At 46.7% G+C, this 25,000-nt stretch overlaps 2 protein-coding genes and 1 long non-coding RNA gene across 4 annotated transcripts in view; 2 read left to right on the top strand and 1 right to left on the bottom strand.

Annotated features, from left to right (window-relative positions):
- Positions 1-5,037, bottom strand: part of cavin2b (caveolae associated protein 2b) — a 5,107-nt gene extending 70 nt beyond the window's left edge. Inside the window, exons 1-6 of the mRNA XM_068602058.1 lie at positions 4,701-5,037; positions 3,350-3,490; positions 3,033-3,134; positions 1,767-2,033; positions 1,493-1,645; positions 1-1,237 (exon numbers count right to left, since the gene is read on the bottom strand). The exon at positions 1-1,237 is cut by the window's left edge and continues 70 nt beyond it. Coding sequence (XP_068458159.1) covers positions 860-1,237; positions 1,493-1,645; positions 1,767-2,033; positions 3,033-3,134; positions 3,350-3,490; positions 4,701-4,922 — 1,263 coding nt within the window. The 5' untranslated portion in view covers positions 4,923-5,037 and the 3' untranslated portion in view covers positions 1-859. The remainder of the gene's footprint in view (positions 1,238-1,492; positions 1,646-1,766; positions 2,034-3,032; positions 3,135-3,349; positions 3,491-4,700) is intronic.
- A 1,564-nt stretch (positions 5,038-6,601) lies between these two features.
- Positions 6,602-13,413, top strand: vps16 (VPS16 core subunit of CORVET and HOPS complexes). 2 transcript variants are annotated; one of them, XM_068602062.1, is made up of 24 exons: positions 6,602-6,831; positions 7,010-7,098; positions 7,241-7,332; positions 7,504-7,632; positions 7,782-7,926; positions 8,012-8,127; positions 8,545-8,667; positions 8,756-8,811; positions 9,005-9,094; positions 9,798-9,969; positions 10,049-10,180; positions 10,329-10,456; positions 10,567-10,602; positions 10,700-10,808; positions 10,883-11,017; positions 11,102-11,210; positions 11,285-11,382; positions 11,798-11,902; positions 12,009-12,086; positions 12,304-12,390; positions 12,560-12,642; positions 12,802-12,898; positions 12,986-13,089; positions 13,166-13,413. In XM_068602062.1, exons 1-24 carry the CDS (start codon positions 6,782-6,784, stop codon positions 13,299-13,301), a joined length of 2,499 nt encoding a protein of 832 aa, XP_068458163.1. In that variant the 5' UTR covers positions 6,602-6,781; the 3' UTR covers positions 13,302-13,413. The 2 variants fall into 2 exon arrangements, with proteins under 2 accessions (XP_068458163.1, XP_068458164.1); XM_068602063.1 differs by lacking the exons at positions 12,802-12,898; positions 12,986-13,089; positions 13,166-13,413 and adding an exon at positions 12,708-12,795.
- A 6,152-nt stretch (positions 13,414-19,565) lies between these two features.
- Positions 19,566-21,311, top strand: LOC137803543 (uncharacterized). The gene is made up of 4 exons (XR_011080073.1): positions 19,566-19,918; positions 20,329-20,462; positions 20,795-20,952; positions 21,062-21,311. It is a non-coding gene; the product is annotated as an uncharacterized lncRNA (long non-coding RNA).
- The last annotated feature ends 3,689 nt before the right edge of the window (positions 21,312-25,000 follow it).

The following is a 25,000-nucleotide window of genomic DNA, read 5'->3' as shown; positions in this document are numbered from 1 at the left end:
TTATTAATACTTTTGTGTCGTTAATAAGCAGAACAATTATCAGCGTAGAGTAGATATTCACACACGTACTCAGGGGAATGTTGGGGAACTTGAGAGGAACCTTTAGAAAAAGCTGAGAGGGAACCTTGAAGGAACCTCAGTGGAAACATGATGGAACCTCAGAGGGGAACCTGAGTGGAATGTTAGAGGAACCTCATAGGAACCCTGATAGAACCTTAGAGAAACTTTAGAAGAACCTAGGGGGATCTTAGAGGAACCTTGGAAGGACAAAAACCTAAACCTTTAAGGAAACTCTGGAACCCTGGGAGAACGTTAGAGGTACTTTAGTGATAACCGGTATTCTTTGGGAGGTGTTAGGGGAACCTTTTGAGGAACCTTTAGTGAAAGGGAAACAGTAGTAGAATCCAACAGGAACCTCAAACATTAGAGGAACATTAGTGTTTTCAGGGATCAGCTGTTCAACACCTTGTTTTCAGGGATCCTTGGGTTCTATGTTATTGTTAGCTGAATGTTAGTTATGGTGCTTTTATATTAGTGAGAAGAAGAAGAAACTAAACTTTGATCTAGAGAACACGTAGCTCCAATTTTAGTTTTTGGATCAGTTGGAGAGTAAAACGTTAAAATTCTTTGACTTTATTCAAAACTTAAATTTTAAAATGTGTGAGTTACGTCGTGTTGTGAAGACATTACATATCCACACGGACGATCACATGACCTTATCTCCACGTTAAAGGAACAACATTTAGTGAGGCTCTCTTTCTGGATGCTCAGGGGAGTAGAACCAAACCTCCCGGATGTTAACAACCTGTGAGGTGGAACAAACTCCCAGAAAGAAGTTCCCTAAACGTTGACCTGTTCTTTATGGTTCCTCCTTCTCCCTCTGAGGCAGCGTGGAGGACAGAGCGTACTCCTGACCGACTCCCTGTGAGACCACCGACAGATCCGTCTTCTCCTCCTCTTCCTCCTCCTCTTTATCCTCCTCTTTCTCCTCTTCCTCCTTCTTCTCCTCCTCCTCTTCCTCTTTCTCTTCCACCTCCTTCTCCTCTTCCTCCTTCTCCTCCTCTTCCTTCTCCTCCTCCACCTGCTGTTCTGGAGCCAGCTGGGCGTGGACCTCAGGGAAGGGCACCTCCTGGTCGCTGCTGCCCAGCGGAGATAGCTGAACGTCAGCCTCGACCACGACCGACTCCTCCATCTGCAGAGAGGCGTCGGGTGGCTGAGACTCGGAGCTGCTGCGAGGCTGAGAACACAGAGAACTCCAGGTCATAGCTAGTAGAACAACATCTTCAAGAGAACCTTCTGGAACCCTCAGTTGAATGTTCGTGGACAAGCTGGGAGAACAAGAGAACCTTTAAGGGACCTGGACCTTGAGGATTGATCGAGGACACTTTGGAAAATGTTAAGAGGAACTAAAGGGGAATCATAGAGGAACCTTGGGGGCACATCTTGTTCTGTAATGTAATCTAACATTATAATACGCAGTTTGATGGAGTACCTTCCTGATGCTGAAGGTCAAAGGTGAAACCTTCAGGCTCGAGGTCTTCTTTTTGATCTTCTCTCGTTGTTCCTGAGATACAATCTTTGTTCCGATCTTCGTCATCTTCTTCTCAATGTTCTGCCTGGAGAACGCCTTCTTCAGACTGTCGACCTGCGGAGAGAGAAACTATTACACCTGTCTGACTGTTTGCTTGTCTGACTGTATGCTTGTCTGACTGTACACCCATCTAACTGTACACTTGTCTGACTGTATGCCTGTCTGTGTTCTTTACCTTCTTTAGACTGGAATGTTTCAGTTTCTCAGCTCTGGACTTCTCCATGTTCTCCAGATCATGAGGCCACACCTCTTCTTCCTCTAGCTCCGCCTCCAGCCCGACGTCTTCGTCAGATGATAGGTCGATGGTGTGAAGCCCCCCCTCCTGGGAGCGGTTGCCGTCAGTGACGCCCGCCACCGATTCATCACCTTCTTCCAAAATTTCATCACGAGGGAATGGAGGCGGATCCTTCACAAAAACACTGGAGGGGATCTCGTTCTCCTCCTGAAGAAGAGGAGAACCTTAGTGGAACCTCAGCATCAGACTAAAGGAGCTTCATTAGAATCATGGTCCAGTCCCAGTGCCCCCTAAACTCCCTGACGGCAGCTGGTACCTGGCTGAGTGAGAGGCTTCAGGGCTGGATGGTGTAAATGTGAACGGGACACTTTGCTGCAACATTTCTCGTGACCATGACCACATCAAACACATTGTATAGTTATATTTTATACTTTTTATTCCTGATTTAACGTCTTCAGGCTCTTTCCTCACGAGATGAGAAAATATTCTATTCATTAATTTGTGTCAAAGACTTCAATAACCAAATGAAATGTTTGATAAATAAAAATGTGTAATATATATATTTCATATACAAACATGCAGAGCTGAAAGTTTCCACAGAGGGTGAAAGGGTTAAAGATCTGGCGGAGGACCACACCCACTGAGCCCACTCACACATGCAGTGAGGAATGCTGGGTATTTTAGGGAGGAATGTTCAGTGTTGGTGGAACAGTAATGACCGCAGTCCTCAGAGCTTTACTTCCTACAGTACATGGTTACCTTTACTCACCTGTAATAACACAATTACATTAATAATAACTACAACAATGAACTGGAGATCTCTCACTATGTTATGACTCACTTTGTTGTTACCGGGACAACCAGGTCACATGACGACAGCTCACTCAGACCTCTCTCTGCAGTTCACTTCCTGCTGCAGCCAACGACCAAATAAGGCCACAGATTGAACATTCACAACAGACAAAGAGAGAGCTGTAGAACCTTACTGTCTGTGGAGAACCTTACTGTCTGTAAAGAAGCATACCATCTGTGGAGAGCCTTACTGTCTGGGGAACCTTACTGTCTGTGGAGAACCATACTGACTGTAAAGAACCATACCGTCTGTGGAGAACCTTACTATCCATGGAGAACCTTACTGTCTTTATATAACATAACAGATGTTGGAAGAACCTCAGGTCTCGTCTGATAGAACGTCATCACACTCACCTGGAAGATGAGAACCTTGAAGTTGTTCCTGCTGATCAGGTGAGCATGGTTGGCCTCCAGCTTCTTCACCTGGACGCCCTGACGCTCCATCTTGTCACGGACCTTCAGGACCGGGACCAGATATTTAGAGACAGGTGTGTATTCTATTCAGACACAGGTGTGGTCTCTCTCTCTCTCTCTCTCTCTCTCTCTCTCTCTCTCTCTCTCTCTCTCTCTCTCTCTCTCTCTCTCTCTCTCTCTCTCTCTCTCTCTCTCTCTCTCTCTCTCTCTCTCTCTCTCTCTATATATATATTCAGACTCAGGTATGGTATATTGACCTCCTTCATGGTGACTGACAGCTTGCGGCTCTTGTCCAATAGCTTGCTGACGGTGTTGGAGGTGTGGCTGTGGCTCTTGGACAGTTTGGTCATGTCAGCCTGGATCCCTCTGACCACGCCTTCCATCTCCACCTGATGCACCTGAGACACAACCAGCCAATGGAGAGTTTATAATCTTCATGACTCACCTTGAGAGCTCATGTTAGCTCGTGCTAGCTCATGTTAGCTTATGTTAGCTCATGTTAGCTTATGTTAGCTCATGCTGGCTCATGCTAACGCGTGCACTCACTGTGTTTGCTAACCGCTACTTGCTAGCATAGACGTGCCAATGCTAGTGAATGATGTACTAATGTACTCAGCTAATGTTAGCTTCATGATGTATTACAGTATCAGTAGTATACAACGTTTATCGTGACGCGCTCCAAAAGCAGCCTGAACATGTAGGAACCCGTTGGAGCTTCAGATTTAAAGGTCAAAGCTTTGAAACAGGGTTTGTTCTAAATTAGTTCTCTGTGAGCAAAGACGTTCAGCTGAAGCTTCTTGATGTGAGAAACGTGAGGAATCTCAGTCACAGCAGAGGGAAACATCTGGTGAGCAGCTCTGCTGAGGGTCATGTGACGTCTGAACAAGGACAGAACCACATCTGTGTTTGCAAAACATTCAGAAAACGAACAGCAGCACAGAAACAAACTTAAAGAGCAACGCAAAGAGGTCAGAGGTCAAAGAGAAACTTAAAGAAAGAACCAAACAGATTGTTTCCAAAGTTGCAGCGATATCAAGAGTTTCTTTAGTGGACTTTGGTTTGGAAAGAGTTTCTGGGTTCTTGGACGTTTGTATTGTACCGTTGTTAGTTCTGGTTCTGGTTCCTCTACACTTAGTACCATTGTTAGTTCTGTTTCCTGTACACTTGGTACCATTGTTAGTTCTGTTTCCTGTACACTTGGTACCATTGTTAGTTCTGGTTCCTGTACACTTGGTACCATTGTTAGTTCTGTTTCCTGTACACTTGGTACCATTGTTAGTTCTGGTTCCTGTACACTTGGTACCATTGTTAGTTCTGTTTCCTGTACTCTTGGTACCATTATTAGTTCTGTTTCCTGTACACTTGGTACCATTGTTAGTTCTGGTTCCTGTACACTTGGTACCATTGTTAGTTCTGATTCTGTTTCCTGTACACTTAGTACCATTTTTAGTTCTGGTTCCTCTACACTTGGTACCATTGTTAGTTCTGGTTCTGGTTCCTCTACACTTGGTACCAATGTTAGTTGTGGTTTCTGTACACTTCGTTCCTGTAGCAAAGTTATTACTGGTGAGGTACTGGAGTCTGTACGACTCTTAAGGTGTGGCTCACCTCCATCTTGTTCTGGTTCTCCTGGACCGCGTCCAGCATGTGGACCAGCTTGTCCAGTAGCGTGAGGACCGTGATGGCGTTGACGGGACCCTGACTCATCGTCTCGGGGTCAAATCCTGCCAGCTGGGATACAGGAGAGACCTGGTCCTGCTGGTCCTGCTGGTCCTGGTTCTGAGCGGGGACCAGTAGGTCTTGGCTCTGGTGGGTCTCAGTGGTCACCATGACGACTCGGTCCTCACTTGTCAGAGAGACGACTCGAGTTGAAGATCCAGAAACTCCACGAAGTCTTCCTGCAGCAGGAAAACCCTGAGCTCCACCTCTCTCTCTCTCTCTGTGTGTGTGTGTGTGTGTGTGTGTGTGTGTGTGTGTGTGTGTGTGTGTGTGTGTGTGTGTGTGTGTGTGTGTTGCGCTCTGATTGGTTGGCTCAGAGAAAAACTTTCCAACTGTGGAAGTGTCCACACCTTTAACTCTTTCACTGCCACATAGTTTAAAACTGTTTTTTATTGTTGTGACAGTAATAAATACAAACACACGGATTGTAAAAAGTTTTTCACAAAATGAAAAGTATTTATGGAAGGAAGGAAACTTTTCAACAAAAAAACAAACATTGGAATCTGTTTATGGAAATAAAACAATACATACATTTACATCATCTTAAACATAACATCTTAAAATACAATAATAAAAACTATCATAAATATAATTAGACAGCAGCACAAATAAAAGCCTTGAAAGGGTTAACTCTCTCTCTCTCTCTCTCTCTCAATCTCTCTCTCTCTCTCTCTCTCTCTCTCTCTCTCTCTCTCTCTCTCTCTCAATCTCTCTCTCTCTCTCTCTCTCTCTCTCTCTCTCTCTCTCTCTCTCTCTCTCTCTCTCTCTCTCTCTCTCTTTCTCTCTCTCTCTCTCTCTGGGTTTGTTTTGTGTTTCCACAGTTTCAGAAAAACAACATTCAGAACTTCAGAGACTCAATCAGGAATGTAAAGTAAACAAGTTTTAATAAAGTTTGTAAACACATTTTAATAAAGTTACTAAACATGTAAAGTAAACAAGTTTTAATAAAGTTAGTAAACAAGTTTTAGTAAAGTTAGTAAACATGTTTCAATAAAGTTAGTAAACATGTAAAGTAAACAAGTTTTAGTAAAGTTTGTAAACACATTTTAATAAAGTTACTAAACATGTAAAGTAAACAAGTTTTAATAAAGTTAGTAAACAAGTTTTAGTAAAGTTAGTAAACACGTTTTAATAAAGTTATTAAACATGTAAAGTAAACAAGTTTGAGTAGTTATCAAACATGCAAAGTAAACACGTTTTAGTAAAGTTAGTAAACACAGTTTAGTAAAGTTAGTAAACATGTAAAGTAGACAAAGTACTAGTCTACTAGTATTAGTAGAATATTATTATTAGCAGAGTATTAGTATAGTGTTAGTATAGTATTAGTCGAGTACTCGACTAATACTATACTAACACTTTACGATACTAATACTATACTAACACTGTACTAACACTATACTAATAATTTACTAATACTGTACTGTACTAATACGTATTAGTATAGTATTATTAAGTAAAGTGTTATTATTTTTATTATAATATTAGTACAGTATTAGTACAGTAGTAATATTGTCAATGTTGATAATGAATATTATACTATAGTATTATAATATAGTATTCTTTTTTGTTTTGTTACTATAATACATCATTAATGTACTGTATTATAATACATTAATTATCGACAACAATGAGATTTTAAAGTATTATGTTTTAGATTGAAATGTAAAATATAGCCTCGTTTTAGTTTGGTAAAGATCTGAAGCCGCCAGGAGGCGACAGCGACTGAATGTTGTTAAAAACCGTAGAAGAAGAAGCAACTGTTCGCCTGACTGCTGGTTGAAGACCGTAGAAGAAGAAGAAGCAACTGTTCGCCTGACTGCTGGTTGAAGACCGTAGAAGAAGAAGCAGCCGGTCACCTGACTGTGGGTATAGACCGTAGAAGAAGCAGCTAATCGCCTGACTGCTGGTTATACACCGTAGAAGAAGCAGCTAATCTTCATCTTTATCAGTGAAGGAGCGCGTGAAGCCGGATGGCGTTCATCACGGCCAACTGGAACCCGCTGGGGAACGCGTTCTACCGGTCAGTCCACTTCCGGGTAACGGGCAGCGTTAGTCCCGCAGCGAGACCCGAGACCACTAGCTTGAGACCACCAGCCTGAGACCTAAATGAAACCCTTTTCCTGACACTGTGTGTGTGTGTGTGTGTGTGTGTGTGTGTGTGTGTGTGTGTGTGTGTGTGTGTGTGTGTGTCCCCTCAGTAAGAGTGAGCTGTATGAGATGTGTTGGAACCTGAGGGACGGACTCAGAGACTGTCTGGTGGCTGCAGCTCCTTATGGGGGTCCAATAGGTACACACACACACACACACTAACATTATGTTTACAGAGAACCGTGTGTTCTATGTTCTTTAATACTTACGGTGTTATGTTTCTAAGATGTTCAGGTGGAACTGTGTGTTCTATTGTTCTTCGATCTTATTCTGTCCCTCAGCTCTCCTCAGAGAACCTCACAGACGTTCTCCCAGTTCTCGTCCTCAGTTGGAGATCTATTCTGCGTCGGGAGTCGGCATCGCCAGCTTCCCAGTAAATATGAACGACTTCCTTCAACAGGACGTATGGTTTTATAGTGGTTCTACCACCTGTGGTTCTGCCGGCTGTAGTCCTAGTACTGTTAGTTCTGATCATACTGGCTGGTCTGTAATGAATTTTGTGTGTGTGTGTGTGTGTGTGTGTGTGTGTGTGTGTCTGTCTCAGTGGAAGAGTGGCCCGGTGGTCCACTTGGGTTGGACGGTGAGTGACGAGCTGTTGTGTATCCAGGAGGACGGATCGGTTCTGATCTACGATCTGTTCGGATCCTTCAAGAGACACTTCAGTATGGGACAGGTGAGTCTGTAGCACACAGTGTGTTCTATGGCTGTGGTGAACAGGAAGTGTATCTCCTTGGTGTTATTGTGGTGAACAGGAAGTGTATCTCCTTGGTGTTATTGTGGTGAACAGGAAGTGTATCTCCTTGGTGTTATTGTGGTGAACAGGAAGTTGTCCAGAGTCAGGTGTTGGAAGCCAAAGTGTTCCACTCTCCGTATGGCACCGGCGTTGCCATCGTAACTGGCTCCTCACGCTTCACCTTGGCAACCAACATTGATGACCTGAAGCTCCGGAGGTTACCTGAAGTCCCAGGTAGGTCACACCTGGTCACACCTGGTGGGACCCGGTGGGACCTGGTACTCTGCTTCATAGTGCTGAACTGATCAACTGTCTGCAGGTCTGCAGGGGACGCCGTCCTGCTGGGTCGTCCTCACCCAGGACCGGCAGACCAAAGTCCTGCTGGCCATCGGCCCCGAGCTCTACATCCTGGACAGCACGTCCTGTTCTGCTGTGGTGAGACAAGTGGCCGGACAGCTGGAGACAGACAGGAGGGTGGAATCACAAGAGGTCCCGCGATACGATACCATCACGATACTTAGGTCACGATATGATAAACAAAACGACACAGCAACATCTAGTGGTCTGAAAAAGCAATTGATTTTATTATTCTAGGACCAACAAGTTTTAAATTGATCATAAAAGATTGATAATCTGCTTCCTTGTATTGATACAATATCGCCACGCACGAAATTGCGATCCCACGCTGTATGAGTTTTTTTTTAAAATGTCGGTAGGAAAAGGGACCTAACCTCACCTGTCGTCTGTCTTTCACGTCCTCCCGGCCTCGGTCCTCATCGTCTTTTAGTGATAACAGACAGGTACACAGACAGACGGCCACTAACCTCACCTGTCTGTGACCCGGCTCCTCAGTGTCCTCCAGGTCTCGGTCCTCAGGCTGGCAGTATCCTCCACATGTCTGTGTCTTTCAGCTATAAATACCTGGCTCTCTTCACTGACTCTGGACACCTGTGGACAGGCCCCTCCCATCTTCAGGTGAGCTGCTCACTAGCAGCTAGCTGTTTGATCTAACCTGGGGGGCGGGGTCTGTGTGAATGATTGACAGGGGATTTTGTCTCTGCAGGACAAAATGAGTGAAGTGGACACACAAAAGTCGACACCTCCCAAACAGATGGTTTGGTACGTCTACCTGTTTCACCTGCTTATGTTTTAACTGTTGTTTGTTTGTTTGTTTGTTTACTTGTCTATCTGCCTCTTTATTCACCTTCATGTTTACATATTTAGCTGCTCACACTGGTTTGTTTATCTCCCTGTCGGACCACGTCCGCCCGTCTGACCACGTGTCCCTGTATGACCACGTGTACCTGTCCAGGTGTCGCAGACCAAAGAGTCAGCAGCCGTCTGTAGTGTTGATGTGGGACCGACTGCTCCTGGTGGCCGGAGTCTGTAACGACACCATCCAGTATCTTTTCAAGCAGGTCAGACTGGTGCTCCAGGCGTTTGTTTGTGTTCTCCTGTAGCTGGTTATTGTTCTCCTGGCGCTCGTTAAATGTTCCCTGAGAGCTCGTTATTGTTCTCCTGAAGTTCTTTGGGTTCTCATGGAGGTGGGTAGATGTTCAATTCAGTTTATTTTGTATAGCCCAAAAAGATTTGCCTCGGAGGGCTTTACAATCTGTACACATGACATCTTGTCCCAGAACCTCACATCGGATCAGGAACAACTCCCCAAATAAAGACAGTAAAACCCTTTCACAGGGAAAAAAAGGGGAAGAAACCTTCATAGAGCAACAGAGGAGGATCCTCTCCAGGATGGACAGAAGCAACAGATGTCATGTGACCAGAATGAACAATGTTACAGAGTTGCAGCACATTACATGGATATGACAACACTATTCATATGAGTGAATGGTAGGCATGGACCACGATCCAGCCACAGTCCATTGTAGCATGCAGGTCCAACTCCAGACAGCCACGGTCCAAGGAAGCACAGAGGCTCCCGGAAAGGAGTAGAGTTAGTAATGTGCATTGAAAGATAATACATTATCCAGAAGAAAGGAGAGGGGAGATGAGAATGAAGCCCAGGAGATGTTCTCCTGGGCTTTGTTCCGGCGGTTAATCTGGTTGGAGGAGTTGTTCTCTGCTTTGACCTTGACCCCTGACCTCAGGTTCCCCACAGAGGACCCGTGTGTTTTGGTCGGTGAGCTGGACGGAGTTCGCATCATCGGCTCGACCAATCAGGAGCTGCTTCAGGAAGTTCCTCTGGTCTGTCAGGACATCTTCAAAATCGCTTCAATGGCTCCTGGAGCTCTGCTGCTGGAGGCCCACCGCGAGTACGAGGTGCGAACCCGTCTGTCTGAAGAGCCGTCTCGCTGCACGGTTCTCCGATGAGTATTTGTCTCTTTTTGTTTTCCTGTAGAAGTCGAGTCAGAAAGCTGACGAGTACCTGAGAGAGATCAAGGAGCAAAGCATGCTGGGAGAAGCAGTTCGACAGTGCGTGGAGGCAGCGGGCCACGAGTACGACACTGACACCCAGAAGTCCCTGATGAGGGTGAGAACCCGTCATCAATGTGTTCTCGGTGGAACCCGGTTTGTTCGGTGCTATTTGGTGTTCGAATGTCTCATCCACCAGGCGGCTGTGTGGTTCTGTGTTCCATCGTGGTTCTCTGTTGTGTTCTAACGTGGTTCTCGTCCACCAGGCCGCATCCTTTGGGAAGTGCTTCCTGACAGACTTCAGTCCCGATGCGTTTGTGTCGACTTGCAGAGAACTCCGGGTGCTCAACGCCGTGAGAGAGAGCGGCGTGGGGCTGCCGCTTACTCACACGCAGTATCCTGACTCAGGTGCATCATGGGACTTTTAGTTAATGTCTGATGTCATTCTCTGATGGTTGACTACTGGTGTAACTCTGGGGACAAGTCCTTGACCTCTGACCTCAGATTCAAACAGATGACTCTACAGGTTCTGATCGACAGGTGAATGGGCTCAACCCGTCTTTCTCTCTCACCTGTCTGTCTTTACTTCTTGGTCCCTCACCTGTCGCCTGTCTCTTTGCACCTTTCTGCCTCTCAGGTTGGTGTATCGACAGTTTTACCCCTTAGCGATAGAAATGTGTCGTTACCTGAAGATCCCAGATTACCAGGGAGTTAGCAGAGTCCTTAAACACTGGGCTTCATGCAAGGTAACCCGTCTCAGCTCTTTTCATTAACATGGCTGGGTACTGAAACTCACCTGTGCGGTTGTGGGCGTGTCCAGGTGCAGCAGAAGGACCTATCGGACGAGGCCATTGCCCGAACGGTGTGTGTGAAGGTGGGAGACTCACCTGGTGTGTCTTACTCTCACATCGCAGCAAAAGCTTATGAATGTGGACGCCCTGAGCTCGCCATCAAGGTAACTCGATGTAACTACTCAGAGTGCTATATGTTCTACATATAGCACTACATGTTCTACGTACTGACGGTATTTCTGTCTCAGCTGTTGGACTTTGAGGCTCGCTCTGGAGAGCAGGTTCCTCTGCTGTTGAAGATGAAGAGGAGTCAGTTGGCTCTCAGTAAAGCTGTGGAGAGCGGAGACACCGACCTAGGTGAGTGTCTGCTAGCCCCGCCCACCACCTGTCTGTCAGGTAGATGTCCCACTGAGGGTTCCCCGTGTTCCCAGTTTACACAGTGGTGACGTACCTGAAGAACGAGATGAACAGGGGAGACTTCTTCATGACTCTGAGGAACCAACCAGTCGCACTGAGCCTCTACAGACAGGTACTCTTCATCTTCCTCATCATCACTAGACGTGTCCATTGGGACACGTCTTGTTGCAGGGGCGACAAGACGTTCTCCCTGTTGCAGGTGTTCCCGTAGTAGTGGGAACGTCTCAGGTGTGCTCAGTGTCTTGGAGAACGTCCGTAGGCCTCATTCAATCAAATGAATTGGAATCAAACGACATTTTACATTTCTCACTCTGTTTGAGTGTTAAGCATCTGAATTATAGATTAATATTCTAGATTACATTCTATGGAGCAGTTTGTTGTGACACCAATTTCCCTCCACGATTGGATGAGTCTGTTACCTGCAACCAGGTGGAAGCTAGAGAGCCCAGTCCCACCCGTCTATTGATCTGTGCTTCATCAATCTGTAGTCCGTTGATCCAAGTTATTTACTCATGACGTGTCGTCAGTTCTGTAAACTGCAGGAACAAGAAACTCTGAAGGACCTTTATAACCAGGACGATGACCACCAGGAACTCGGCAACTACTACGTCAGTGCCAGTTACAGAGAAAAGGTACCAGCAGGTCGAGGTGGAGGAAAGAACTCACCGAGCCACCTGGAAGCTTGTCTGACGGCAGTCTGTTAACAATGTGACACAAAGCATTTGTTTCTGTGTGCAGAGGCTGGAGAACCGTCTGTCTCTGCTGCAGAGCGCTGTGGACGAATACAACAAAGCCAAGAATGAGTTTTCTGCAAAGGTGAAACTTGTATACGATCATAATATCCGATTGTGGACTGTAGTTCAACTAGTAAAGAGCAATGCGTCGGTCTACAAAAAGAAACAAGCACTTAATTAATCGGCTTGGGGAAAACCACTTTGACATGTGGACTGGGGATCGAACCAGTGACCTCTTGGTTACGGGACAACCGCTCATCCCCCCCACAGTTGAGGTCATTTCAACATTCTGGTTACAGGCCACAGAGGAAGAGATGCGTCTTCTACGTTTCCAACGCAAACTCGATGATGAGAAAGGGGCGGGGCTACTGGAACTATCTCTTCAGGTATTTGAAGGGGCGTGGCTACTGGAATTGATGTGCATGGAGTTCAGTTGTTTGGTCATGAGGTGCTTCAGGTCATTTGAACTTTACTGACTTCAAGACCTTTGAGTAAATGATACCAGACAGGATGTAGTTGTAGCTTTTCTTGTGAGATCACTTCCTGTTTGTCTAGGCGACCATGGAGGCTCTGCTGGCTTTAGGACTCCACAAACAAGCAGAACAACTGTACAGAGACTTCAGAGTACCTGACAAAAGGTGAGACACCCAGAAGTGATATCACTGCGTCACGCTGCGATCTCTCCCCCTGGCCCCCCGTGTAGGTACTGGTGGTTAAAGCTGAAGTCTCTTTGTCTCCACCCCCCTGTAGGTACTGGTGGTTAAAGCTGAAGTCTCTTTGTCTCCACCCCCCTGTAGGTACTGGTGGTTAAAGCTGAAGTCTCTGGCAGAGAAGGAGGAGTGGGAGGAGTTGGAGAAGTTCTCAAAGAGCAAGAAGTCTCCGATTGGCTACCTGGTAAGACCTGCCCCCTTTAGCTTTGTTACCTTTTTAAGCACAATGGATGTACTTTTCCTATGATTCTTAGCGTCGACTCTTCTTCAGGCATTTGTTGAAGTTTGCATGAAGAGTAACAACAAGTACGAAGCCAAGAAGTACGTCTCCAAGGTAACACCTGAGCAGAGGGTCAAAGCTCACCTGGCCATCAGGTAAGACTCTGCACCTGTGACATCATCACACAGGTGAGACCCACCGCCCGGGTAACTCTTCTTCTCGTCCGAACAGTGACATGGAGGGAGCTGCGGACGCCGCCATCGAAAGAAAGAATGAATCCGAGATGGGGGCGGTCCTCTCCAGATGCTCCGCCTCCGACCACCTGTTGATTGACAGGTTGAACCGAGCCGCTGCTGTCAAAAAGTGATACCAAGAAAGCAGTTTGTTGTCGTCTGATCAGGAATGATTGATGTTTTAACATGTTTTCTTCTTCTGAGTCTTATTTTGTTGATCACTAATAAAAGCCTTCAACCAGAGAACCAGCGAGGTGCTTTTATTGTGAAGGAGTGTGATGTCACAAAGACTTTCTACATTTATTGTTTTATTTTGTAAATCTGATTTTTTGTGCTTGAAGTACTCTCTTGTATTATTGTACTTGAAGTACTCCTGTGTCTCATTGTACTTACTCTCTTGTCTTAAGTTACCTGTATATGTTGTACTGATAGCTGCTACTTTAATCTCACTGAATCGATGACGTCCGTGTTTGCATAAGTTCTTTGTAATACTGAAGCACTTGAAAGCAACACAGAGGCTTGATATGAAGCAACGCTGGCACTCGTCTCAGAGCTTCTGTAAGCGTGTTGTCTGATGAGACTTCATGTCTGCTGGTCAGTCTGAAGATTCTGCCATGTTTGTGCTGACTCTTCAAAACCTTGAAACAAACGTAGGGCGACTCTAGCTCAGGGGGATGAGCGGTCGTTCCGTAACCGAGAGGCACCCGGCTCGATCCCCGGTCCCCCCACAGCGCAGACGTCGAAGTGTCCGTGAGCAAGACACTGAACCCCAGCGAGGTCAGTGTTTGACCCCCTTAACCTTGTCAAGGACCAAGCATACAGAGAGGAATTCCCCCAACAGGATTAATAAAGTGCTTCTTGTTTTCTTTCATTTCAAAAGTAGTAGTTGTCAATGAGGATTCATTGTAAAAATTTAAGAATCAAAAATGTTTATTTAAGACAGTAAAAAACTATGGGAACGTGTGTGCGCACAATGATGTTAAACAACTGATGTGTTACTGCCACCAAGTGGTGTGAAGCTGTATTACGACTACACGTTTAACCGGGAAGGATTTTATTGTGACACGCCCTTGTTGTGTGTTTGCCACTCCACTGGGTAAGCGCATGTTATGCCGCTCTGTATTTCCAGACGTGGCATGACGTCAGGCCGAAAACATGATCATGAATGCATTTGAGTAAGTCAGACCTGAATCACGGCAAAGCTGCGTTTGTGCCACCTGCTGTTCCAAATGTGTTCCTGCGCTTAATATCTAATGCAAAGGGTTATGGGAATCCTCAGAGTAATGGCAGAAATGGAGGAAGGAGGAAATGTTTGTGTAAACGAGAGAGTTGAGGTGGCTTTTTTTTGTTTTTGTTTGTAAAGTAATTGTTTTGGCGTGGTTTTTGTATTAACTATTAGGGTTAGGTGCGGGGAAAAAAACTCCCACTGCTTTTCAGCAGGTGGAAAGCACGGGCTCACAATCCAGCCTTTTTACTTGGTCCCTTTGGGTCTCTTCCCATTTTTTTAGATCTGGTTCAGGGTCGCTGACCGTCAGGCCAGCCAGTGGACGACTCCAGCCCCATCATCCCCAGGTTCTCCATCCCGTGATGTTGGAAGTGGTTGTACAGGTAAGTGTGTTTTTTGTTTCTCATAATTAGGTATAAATGTTGTTTCAATCTTGCCAATAAATCTTGCCAATAAGCTGTTTTTGGTTTAGCCGATATATAATTTGGCACAAACCTGGCATTTTATACAATATACTATATTCTGAGAGAATGTGTGGTGTGAAAGCCTGCAGGACTGGGACCCCCAGCTGGGTGTGTATATTCTCCATGAATTTTGTATGTTTGAAATATCCTGCATGCTTTGTTTCTTTTCTGCCCAGGGAAGAATGCACCAGGAGGTCTTTGAGGTTGTTGTTCCTTCTAAAAGCAGCTATGGTCTTGAATCCGGCCAGCGACTGTATTTGGTCCCGAGCTACTCCAAAATTCCTTCTGGCTTTCACGTTGAGGATCCTGGAGTGTGGTGATAAACGGGATCAGATGGTAAGTGTTCTCCCTTGTCCCCGGTCTTACCCCCTGTCGTGTAGCCCCTTCAACATGCCGGTTGTCCCCACATCTAACCCTAACCTCTGAGAGATGGTTAGGGACGCCAGCTCTCACTGACAGCCACGGTCCCCACTCGGATCGGGTGGAACCTTTGGGGCCTCGGGGTCTGACGGGCTCCGGGACCTTCAGGTAAGATTAGTCTCCGTCCATGAGCCCTGTCTGGGGCCTGACAGGCTCTGGGACCTAATGTATTATTTCTGCCGGACCTGCTGCACCTTTCCAGGTGTCTGTGAGGGAAGGGGGGGAGGTGTAGAACCATGCGGCCTGGACAGGTCTCTTCGGGAGAAGCAGACCTTTCCAACGAGACCTCACACGAACTGATCCGACGAAGATAAGTATTTTTCCTGATTTAAAAAAACTAGGGTTAGGGTTAGGGTTAGGGTTAGGGTAGGGTTGGGGTGAGCTGTTCAACGCTAATTAGCGATGAACCGACTCGAGGCATTCTCCTTCCTGCGACCTCCCCCCATCCCCTCAGCGTTCGTTCAGGCCGCCCGCTCGCCTCGTTCCCAGCTTTGTAATCCATTGTCTCTCGACCCTCCTCCTCTCCTTGCAGCTCCAACTCGGGTTATGATCAATAATACTGGCCCTCATGGACTCCCAGCCATGAAGTATCAGATGGGCTATTACCGGAAGGCGTACATTTTTTAATTTTGTGCAATAATATTTGTGCTGCGCTACTCTCGTGGCGAGTGCGTTCCCTGTTTCCCCCACGTATTGCAGGTCACATTTTTTGCAGGTCATGAGATATACACAATTTGTAATTGATACTTTACCCCTAAATTTGTTCTCAAATACTTGTCCCGTATAGACATTCCGGAACCATTTTTTGTACTCGAAATATTTGCCTCTATTGTTCGGCGTTTTGTTCTTCTTTTTATATTTGGGGGGAATTTTTGCTCTTACTAAATAATCTTGTAAATTTTTGTTTTTCCGGTACGCGGGCCTAATTGTATAATTATCTAATATTTTATCTCTATCGCTCATTTTCTGAAATCTAATTTTGCAACTGTGGGAGAATTTTTGTGTGGAGGGGGAGTATGTGCTAATAAAAGGTACGTGGGATGCTACTAGAATCGGTTTTTCTTGTAAGTAGGTCTTAAGAGCCTTCCTACGCATACTTCTGGTATAACCCCTCTCCGCCAGTGCTTTAAACAATATCCTAAACGCCTCAACAAAGTCCTCTTCCCGTGTACATATTCTCCGGAATCTCAATAATTGGGCCTTTAGTAGTCCAGCAAAAGTGTGGCTAGGATGAAAGCTATTCCTGTGTAGTAGTGTGTGTGTGTCTGTGTCTTTAAAGAATACCTTGATGTCCAGTTTGCCCGTTACACCGAAGGATTCTCCTTTAAATACTGTGGTGTCTAAAAAGTCCACTGAGGACATGCTGCAAGTAGATTTTAGGGTGATGGACTGTGTGTGTGCATTGAGGGTTTTGAGGAAATCATCAAATTCTTCTCTAGAGTGGGTCCAGACCCCCCATATATCATCTAAATACCTAAAATAGTACAAGGGTCTGAGTGAACAAGCCTTAAGAGCTGAACTTTCCCACTTGGCCATAAATATATTTGCGTAGGCTGGAGCGAATTTTTTGCCCATCGCTGTTCCTTTTATTTGTAAGTAATATTCCGAATTGAATGTAAAGTCATTGCGCACTAAATTTATTTCTAACAGTTGTAACAATTCTTTATCTGGTCTACGTTTATTTGGGTGTTGTTGAAAACTTTCTTTGATGGCCTGTAATCCTTCTATAGTTACTATATTGGTATACAAACTCTCCACATCTAAAGTAAATAACATGGCGTCTTGCGGGAGGGTAAGCTTTTTGATGATTTCCACAAAATGGTAAGTATCTTTAATATAACTGGGGTGAAGGGTCGAAAGGGGATTCAGAAAATAGTCCAAATATTCAGCCGTCTCATAAGTCTCGCTACTGCAATCAGACACGATGGGTCGCCCCGGAGGGATTTCATGAGGCTTGCTCCATCTAGTGGGGTCTTTGTGAACTTTAGGAAGCATATAAAAAATTCTGGCTCTGGGTTGAGGATTCCCTTTTAAATATTCCAATTGTCTCCCGTTAATAAATTTTTTGTCTCTCAGTGTTTGTAAGATTTTTTGTACCATCGGTATTGTGTCCTTAAAAATCGGCTCTTGAAGTTTGGCGTAATATTTCGCATCCCCTAACTGTCTATAACCCTCCCACAAATACTGTTCCCTGTCCATTATAACTATTGTACTCCCCTTATCTGCCGGTTTAATAATGATGTTTGCGTTCTTACTCAGTTCTACAATGGCCTCCGCTTCCTCTGAAGTGAGGTTTGGTGGAGCTCTGTGTTCTTTAAATTCTGTCTCTAATGCCGCATTATCTGTTTTAATTAATTCTTTTATTCCCGCAGAAATTGCTGAATCCGGTGGAGACCAGGCTGACTTCTTTGTAAAGGGTAAGTATCTTTTTTCTGTTGAGTTCCTAAAAAATTCGGCTAATTTGATGCTCCTGTGATATTGTTGTAGGTCAAATTTTGCTGTAATTTTAATATTTTTATTTGTGCCCCGAGTCGGAATAAAATTGAGTCCCTTTTCTAACAAGTTCCGTTGTGCTAGTGTGCACCTAAACCTCTTGGAGAGGTTGATAATTGACTTTGGCCCCTCCTGAACTAATAGGTCTACAGGGGAATGTAGTTTAAAACCTCTGTCCACCTGTTGAAGATCTCCTTCGTAGTTCCGGGGGCCCAGTGGATGTTGTCCGCGCCCGTCCGGAAGTCCTCATCCGGAATCTTCGGGATGTGATCCTCCAGCGTCGAGATGTGGTCGTTCAGCGCGTCCAGGAGCTGCCTCTCTTTGGGTGGTAAAGACAGGTCGTAGTTCACCTGCGGAATAAAAATCCTGCTGCAGGGGAAGGCCCGCTTAGCCATGTTAATCATTCCTGTCAGTTCCTTGATGGCAGTAGGGTTAGGGTTAGGGTTAGGGTTAGGGTTAGGGGAAAAAAAGGGTTCCCACTGCCTTTCGGCAGCTGGAAGGCACGGGCTCACAATCCAGCCTTTGTCTTAATTTTGGTTCTCCCTTTGTGTCCTCATTTAGGGGTGATCTGGTTCCAAGACGCTGACCATCGGACCAGCCAGTGGATGGCTCCAGCCCCATATTCCCCAGGTCCTCCCTCCCACGATGGCAGGAGTGTCGGTACAGGTAAGTGTGTTCATCCATACATACATCCATACATACACACATGCACACATATATACACATATACATACATACACACATACATATATATGTATATATATATACATACACATACACATACACATACGTACACCCACACACACATACGTTTTTTGTTATCATTTGTTTACATGTATCCATGCACACATACCCACACATACATGTCCATACATGTCCACATACGTCCACATGCACACATGCAACATGATTCTTCCTAATCCGGTGATTTTTCCTTTTTAGATGGTCTGGTTCAGGCCGTGTGGATGCACTGTTTTCAGTGTCCTAATCCATTTCCTTTCTGTCGCCAGTCGCTGACCGTCAGACCAGCCCGTGGACGACTCCAGCCCCATCATCCCCAGATTTTCTCCCCCGTGATGTCGGAAATGATCGTACAGGTAAGTGTGTTTTTTATTTCTCCTCAGTGAATATAGATGTTGTTTCAGCCTCGTCAGTAAGCTGTTTTTAGTTTGGCCAATATATAATTTGGCACAAACCTGGCATTTTATACAATATACTACATTCTTGGAGTGTGGCGTGAAAGCCTGCAGGACTGGGACCCCCAGCTGGGTATGTATATTCTCTATGAATTTGGTGTATTTAAAAAGTCCTGCATGCTTAAAGCCCTTTTCTTTTCCTTTTCCGCCCAGGGAAGAGTGCACCAGAAGGTCCTTGAGGTTCTTATTCCTTCTGAAAGCGGCTATGGTCTTGAACCCGGCCAACGACTGCATCTGGTCCCGAGCCATTTGAAAGTTCCTCCTGGCTTTCACATGGAGGGTCCTGGAGGCCGGGGAGAGCGTGGTGATCAAGGGGATCAGATGGTAGGTGTTTTCCCTCGTGTCCGGTCCTCCCCTCTGTCGTGTGGCCCCTTCAGCGCGTCGGCTGTCCCTGTATGTATTCTGGAGAGAGGTGGTGTGTGTATGACCCTCCGCTTCAATGTGCCGGAGGTCAGGTGCAGTGTCGTGGAGAGTTTTGGTGTGTGGGTGGGTGCGTGCCTCTACGTGCCAGGGTCGGGCGCTATCCAGCAGAACCTCCGCCTTAATTTGCCGGAGGAATGTCCTGCCGTAGCCCCGCCGCCTGAGTGCCCGGAAAAGGGTTCTTGTTGCCGACTCGGCATCCTCAGGCACAGTACAGATCCTAAGGTACCGTATCAATTGTGACTTTACAATTCCCCTGTATGTGTGTTTCGGGTGGTAACTTGACCTGTGTAGAAGTGCATGGGTGTCGGTTGGCTTGAAGTACACCCTCGTACCAAGCCCACTCTCTCCACTGTTTACTCTCCTTATGAATACTTCTGTGTCCAGGAACTCAATCTTTTCCGGTTGAAGATTATATTTGACGGTTATTGAAGGGTGGTGGTTATTCAAGACTGTGATGAAGCCACTGAAAGCCGCTTTGGAATGACTCCAGATCCCGAAGATATCGTCCAGATATCTTATATATAACAGAGGTAAGTGGTCGCATTTGGGGAAGACTGTTCGTTCCCAGTCCGCCATGTAGATGTTCGCGTAGGCCGGGGCGAACTTTTTACCCATTGCGGTACCATGGATCTGTAGGAATAATTCCGAATTGAACTCAAAGTCGTTTCTGGTGAGACCAAGCTCTAAAAGTGTGAGAAGGGCCTCGTCCGGCCTGGCGGGGTCTGGGTATTGGAGGAAGATATCGCGCACTGCTTTCAAGCCCAATTGGGTTTCGATGTTGGTATATAGTGCGTCGATATCAATTGTGAAGAGCATTGCACCGGGTGGCACTATGATATGTTTCAGTTTGTTCACAAACTCATAAGTGTCCCGGATATAGCTATCATGTAGCTGTGACAAAGGGTTAATGTAGTGATCAATGAATTCTGCTACTCTATAGGATTCACTCCCGCAGTCCGAGACGATCGGTCTGCCAGGTGGGATCCTATGTGGGACCGTCCAAGTCTCCGGGCTTTTGTGGATCTTCGGAAGAAGATAAAATTGCCGTGGACGTGGAGGATCCTCACCCATCAGGTAATACTTTTGTTTCGCTGTTATGATTTTTTTGTGATGCAGGCCCTCTAGGATCCCCCGGATTGTTGTTTGGGTCTCCAATTGCACTGAGCAAGATAAAGGTGAGTAATGGGCCGCATTATTCAGCTGTCTGTACGCCTCCGTTAAGTATTGATTTCTGTCCATGATCACTATTTTTGACCCTTTGTCTGCTGGTTTGATTACTATCCCTGAGTTTGATTTTAATGTCTGCAAAGCTTCTCTTTCCCCCCTTGATAGGTTTTCCTCCTTTTCCCCAGCCCAACAGACCCTCTTAAAATCCCGATTATCCCGTTTTATTAATTTTTTGATAGGTGCTGCTACCCCATCCCCTTTCGGTTCCCAGGTCGAGGGGCCCACAAAGGGGTCCCGAGCGAAGTCCGTCTCGTACCCGAAATGGTCCAGGAGCTTGAGACGTCTATGGTACCTGTGCAGGTCTCTGCGCAGCGTCTGCCTGTCCACCACCTGGGGGGTAGGTATAAAGAAGAGGCCCCTCTCCAACACCCTCTCCTCATCCCGAGTTAAAACCAAAGATGCAGAAAGATTTAAGATATTTGAATGGGGCTGATTTGAATCCGCAGGTACCCCCGTCCTCAGTTTAACTGCACCATCCAGGAATGGAGGATCCCCTCCGCCGTCTCTGGCGTCCAATGGACTGGATCCTTTGGGTGAGTCTCAAACCGATCCTCCGAGATCCCCGTCAGAGTTTTGAAATTCTCCCCGATGAACAGGTTCAGCTCCCGCAGCAGCCTTTGGGCCTGCGGCGGGAGGCGCGAGGAGAACTGGATCAGCGGGACCCAAATCTCTGCCCGAGGGAAGACAATCCTGGCCCTTGACATGAGTTGTTGGAACTGCTTTTTCATAGTCAAGGGCTTGTTCCCCCTCAGGCAGTTATTCAGGCCCAGAGAGAGCACCACCTTCTGGGTCGTGAGGCAGGGCCCCAGTTTAAGCAGAACCTCTTTCATATGATGGATCTGGGCCCCCGGAAAGCTGTCTATTTGGACCATAGGATGGTGGTATTGGCGGATCCTGGACAGGTTGGAATCGCCTATTATTAGGACCGGCGCCCCCACCTCCAAGTCCCACTGTGCTCCCTTATGGAAGGTGTTGGGGTGGCGGGTGGGTTAGGGTTAGGGTTAGGGTTAGGGTTAGGGTTAGGGTTAGGGTTAGGGTTAGGGTTAGGGTTAGGGTTAGGGTTAGGGTTAGGGTTAGGGTTAGGGTTAGGGTTAGGGTTAGGGTTAGGGTTAGGGTTAGGGTTAGGGTTAGGGTTAGGGTTAGGGTTAGGGTTAGGGTTAGGGTTAGGGTTAGGTTAGGGTTAGGGTTAGGGTTAGGGTTAGGGTTAGGGTTAGGGTTAGGGTTAGGGTTAGGGTTAGGGTTAGGGTTAGGGTTAGGGTTAGGGTTAGGGTTAGGGTTAGGGTTAGGGTTAGGGTTAGGGTTAGGGTTAGGGTTAGGGTTAGGGTTAGGGTTAGGGTTAGGGTTAGGGTTAGGGTTAGGGTTAGGGTTAGGGTTAGGGTTAGGGTTAGGGTTAGGGTTAGGGTTAGGGTTAGGGTTAGGGTTAGGGTTAGGGTTAGGGTTAGGGTTAGGGTTAGGGTTAGGGTTAGGGTTAGGGTTAGGGTTAGGGTTAGGGTTAGGGTTAGGGTTAGGGTTAGGGTTAGGGTTAGGGTTAGGGTTAGGGTTAGGGTTAGGGTTAGGGTTAGGGTTAGGGTTAGGGTTAGGGTTAGGGTTAGGGTTAGGGTTAGGGTTAGGGTTAGGGTTAGGGTTAGGGTTAGGGTTAGGGTTAGGGTTAGGGTTAGGGTTAGGGTTAGGGTTAGGGTTAGGGTTAGGGTTAGGGTTAGGGTTAGGGTTAGGGTTAGGGTTAGGGTTAGGGTTAGGGTTAGGGTTAGGGTTAGGGTTAGGGTTAGGGTTAGGGTTAGGGTTAGGGTTAGGGTTAGGGTTAGGGTTAGGGTTAGGGTTAGGGTTAGGGTTAGGGTTAGGGTTAGGGTTAGGGTTAGGGTTAGGGTTAGGGTTAGGGTTAGGGTTAGGGTTAGGGTTAGGGTTAGGGTTAGGGTTAGGGTTAGGGTTAGGGTTAGGGTTAGGGTTAGGGTTAGGGTTAGGGTTAGGGTTAGGGTTAGGGTTAGGGTTAGGGTTAGGGTTAGGGTTAGGGTTAGGGTTAGGGTTAGGGTTAGGGTTAGGGTTAGGGTTAGGGTTAGGGTTAGGGTTAGGGTTAGGGTTAGGGTTAGGGTTAGGGTTAGGGTTAGGGTTAGGGTTAGGGTTAGGGTTAGGGTTAGGGTTAGGGTTAGGGTTAGGGTTAGGGTTAGGGTTAGGGTTAGGGTTAGGGTTAGGGTTAGGGTTAGGGTTAGGGTTAGGGTTAGGGTTAGGGTTAGGGTTAGGGTTAGGGTTAGGGTTAGGGTTAGGGTTAGGGTTAGGGTTAGGGTTAGGGTTAGGGTTAGGGTTAGGGTTAGGGTTAGGGTTAGGGTTAGGGTTAGGGTTAGGGTTAGGGTTAGGGTTAGGGTTAGGGTTAGGGTTAGGGTTAGGGTTAGGGTTAGGGTTAGGGTTAGGGTTAGGGTTAGGGTTAGGGTTAGGGTTAGGGTTAGGGTTAGGGTTAGGGTTAGGGTTAGGGTTAGGGTTAGGGTTAGGGTTAGGGTTAGGGTTAGGGTTAGGGTTAGGGTTAGGGTTAGGGTTAGGGTTAGGGTTAGGGTTAGGGTTAGGGTTAGGGTTAGGGTTAGGGTTAGGGTTAGGGTTAGGGTTAGGGTTAGGGTTAGGGTTAGGGTTAGGGTTAGGGTTAGGGTTAGGGTTAGGGTTAGGGTTAGGGTTAGGGTTAGGGTTAGGGTTAGGGTTAGGGTTAGGGTTAGGGTTAGGGTTAGGGTTAGGGTTAGGGTTAGGGTTAGGGTTAGGGTTAGGGTTAGGGTTAGGGTTAGGGTTAGGGTTAGGGTTAGGGTTAGGGTTAGGGTTAGGGTTAGGGTTAGGGTTAGGGTTAGGGTTAGGGTTAGGGTTAGGGTTAGGGTTAGGGTTAGGGTTAGGGTTAGGGTTAGGGTTAGGGTTAGGGTTAGGGTTAGGGTTAGGGTTAGGGTTAGGGTTAGGGTTAGGGTTAGGGTTAGGGTTAGGGTTAGGGTTAGGGTTAGGGTTAGGGTTAGGGTTAGGGTTAGGGTTAGGGTTAGGGTTAGGGTTAGGGTTAGGGTTAGGGTTAGGGTTAGGGTTAGGGTTAGGGTTAGGGTTAGGGTTAGGGTTAGGGTTAGGGTTAGGGTTAGGGTTAGGGTTAGGGTTAGGGTTAGGGTTAGGGTTAGGGTTAGGGTTAGGGTTAGGGTTAGGGTTAGGGTTAGGGTTAGGGTTAGGGTTAGGGTTAGGGTTAGGGTTAGGGTTAGGGTTAGGGTTAGGGTTAGGGTTAGGGTTAGGGTTAGGGTTAGGGTTAGGGTTAGGGTTAGGGTTAGGGTTAGGGTTAGGGTTAGGGTTAGGGTTAGGGTTAGGGTTAGGGTTAGGGTTAGGGTTAGGGTTAGGGTTAGGGTTAGGGTTAGGGTTAGGGTTAGGGTTAGGGTTAGGGTTAGGGTTAGGGTTAGGGTTAGGGTTAGGGTTAGGGTTAGGGTTAGGGTTAGGGTTAGGGTTAGGGTTAGGGTTAGGGTTAGGGTTAGGGTTAGGGTTAGGGTTAGGGTTAGGGTTAGGGTTAGGGTTAGGGTTAGGGTTAGGGTTAGGGTTAGGGTTAGGGTTAGGGTTAGGGTTAGGGTTAGGGTTAGGGTTAGGGTTAGGGTTAGGGTTAGGGTTAGGGTTAGGGTTAGGGTTAGGGTTAGGGTTAGGGTTAGGGTTAGGGTTAGGGTTAGGGTTAGGGTTAGGGTTAGGGTTAGGGTTAGGGTTAGGGTTAGGGTTAGGGTTAGGGTTAGGGTTAGGGTTAGGGTTAGGGTTAGGGTTAGGGTTAGGGTTAGGGTTAGGGTTAGGGTTAGGGTTAGGGTTAGGGTTAGGGTTAGGGTTAGGGTTAGGGTTAGGGTTAGGGTTAGGGTTAGGGTTAGGGTTAGGGTTAGGGTTAGGGTTAGGGTTAGGGTTAGGGTTAGGGTTAGGGTTAGGGTTAGGGTTAGGGTTAGGGTTAGGGTTAGGGTTAGGGTTAGGGTTAGGGTTAGGGTTAGGGTTAGGGTTAGGGTTAGGGTTAGGGTTAGGGTTAGGGTTAGGGTTAGGGTTAGGGTTAGGGTTAGGGTTAGGGTTAGGGTTAGGGTTAGGGTTAGGGTTAGGGTTAGGGTTAGGGTTAGGGTTAGGGTTAGGGTTAGGGTTAGGGTTAGGGTTAGGGTTAGGGTTAGGGTTAGGGTTAGGGTTAGGGTTAGGGTTAGGGTTAGGGTTAGGGTTAGGGTTAGGGTTAGGGTTAGGGTTAGGGTTAGGGTTAGGGTTAGGGTTAGGGTTAGGGTTAGGGTTAGGGTTAGGGTTAGGGTTAGGGTTAGGGTTAGGGTTAGGGTTAGGGTTAGGGTTAGGGTTAGGGTTAGGGTTAGGGTTAGGGTTAGGGTTAGGGTTAGGGTTAGGGTTAGGGTTAGGGTTAGGGTTAGGGTTAGGGTTAGGGTTAGGGT

Source organism: Clinocottus analis, unplaced genomic scaffold (genome assembly GCF_023055335.1).
Source record: "Clinocottus analis isolate CAN_PGR_092001 unplaced genomic scaffold, fCliAna1.0.p SCAF_58, whole genome shotgun sequence".
NCBI classification, from domain to species: domain Eukaryota; kingdom Metazoa; phylum Chordata; class Actinopteri; order Perciformes; family Cottidae; genus Clinocottus; species Clinocottus analis.
The sequence above is the reverse complement of the archived record's forward strand: the minus strand, read 5'-3'. Positions and strand labels throughout refer to the sequence as shown.

What these genes read in the sequence shown, in the direction of transcription:
- vps16 (XM_068602062.1), top strand. Translation starts at nt 6,782, where the DNA reads ATGGCGTTCATCACGGCCAACTGGAACCCGCTGGGGAACGCGTTCTAC. An exon ending in GTCTGTAACGACACCATCCA is followed by an intron (nt 9,095 to 9,797) that starts GTATCTTTTCAA and finishes CCCTGACCTCAG; the next exon opens with GTTCCCCACAGAGGACCCGT. An exon ending in AGAATGAGTTTTCTGCAAAG is followed by an intron (nt 12,087 to 12,303) that starts GTGAAACTTGTA and finishes TTCTGGTTACAG; the next exon opens with GCCACAGAGGAAGAGATGCG.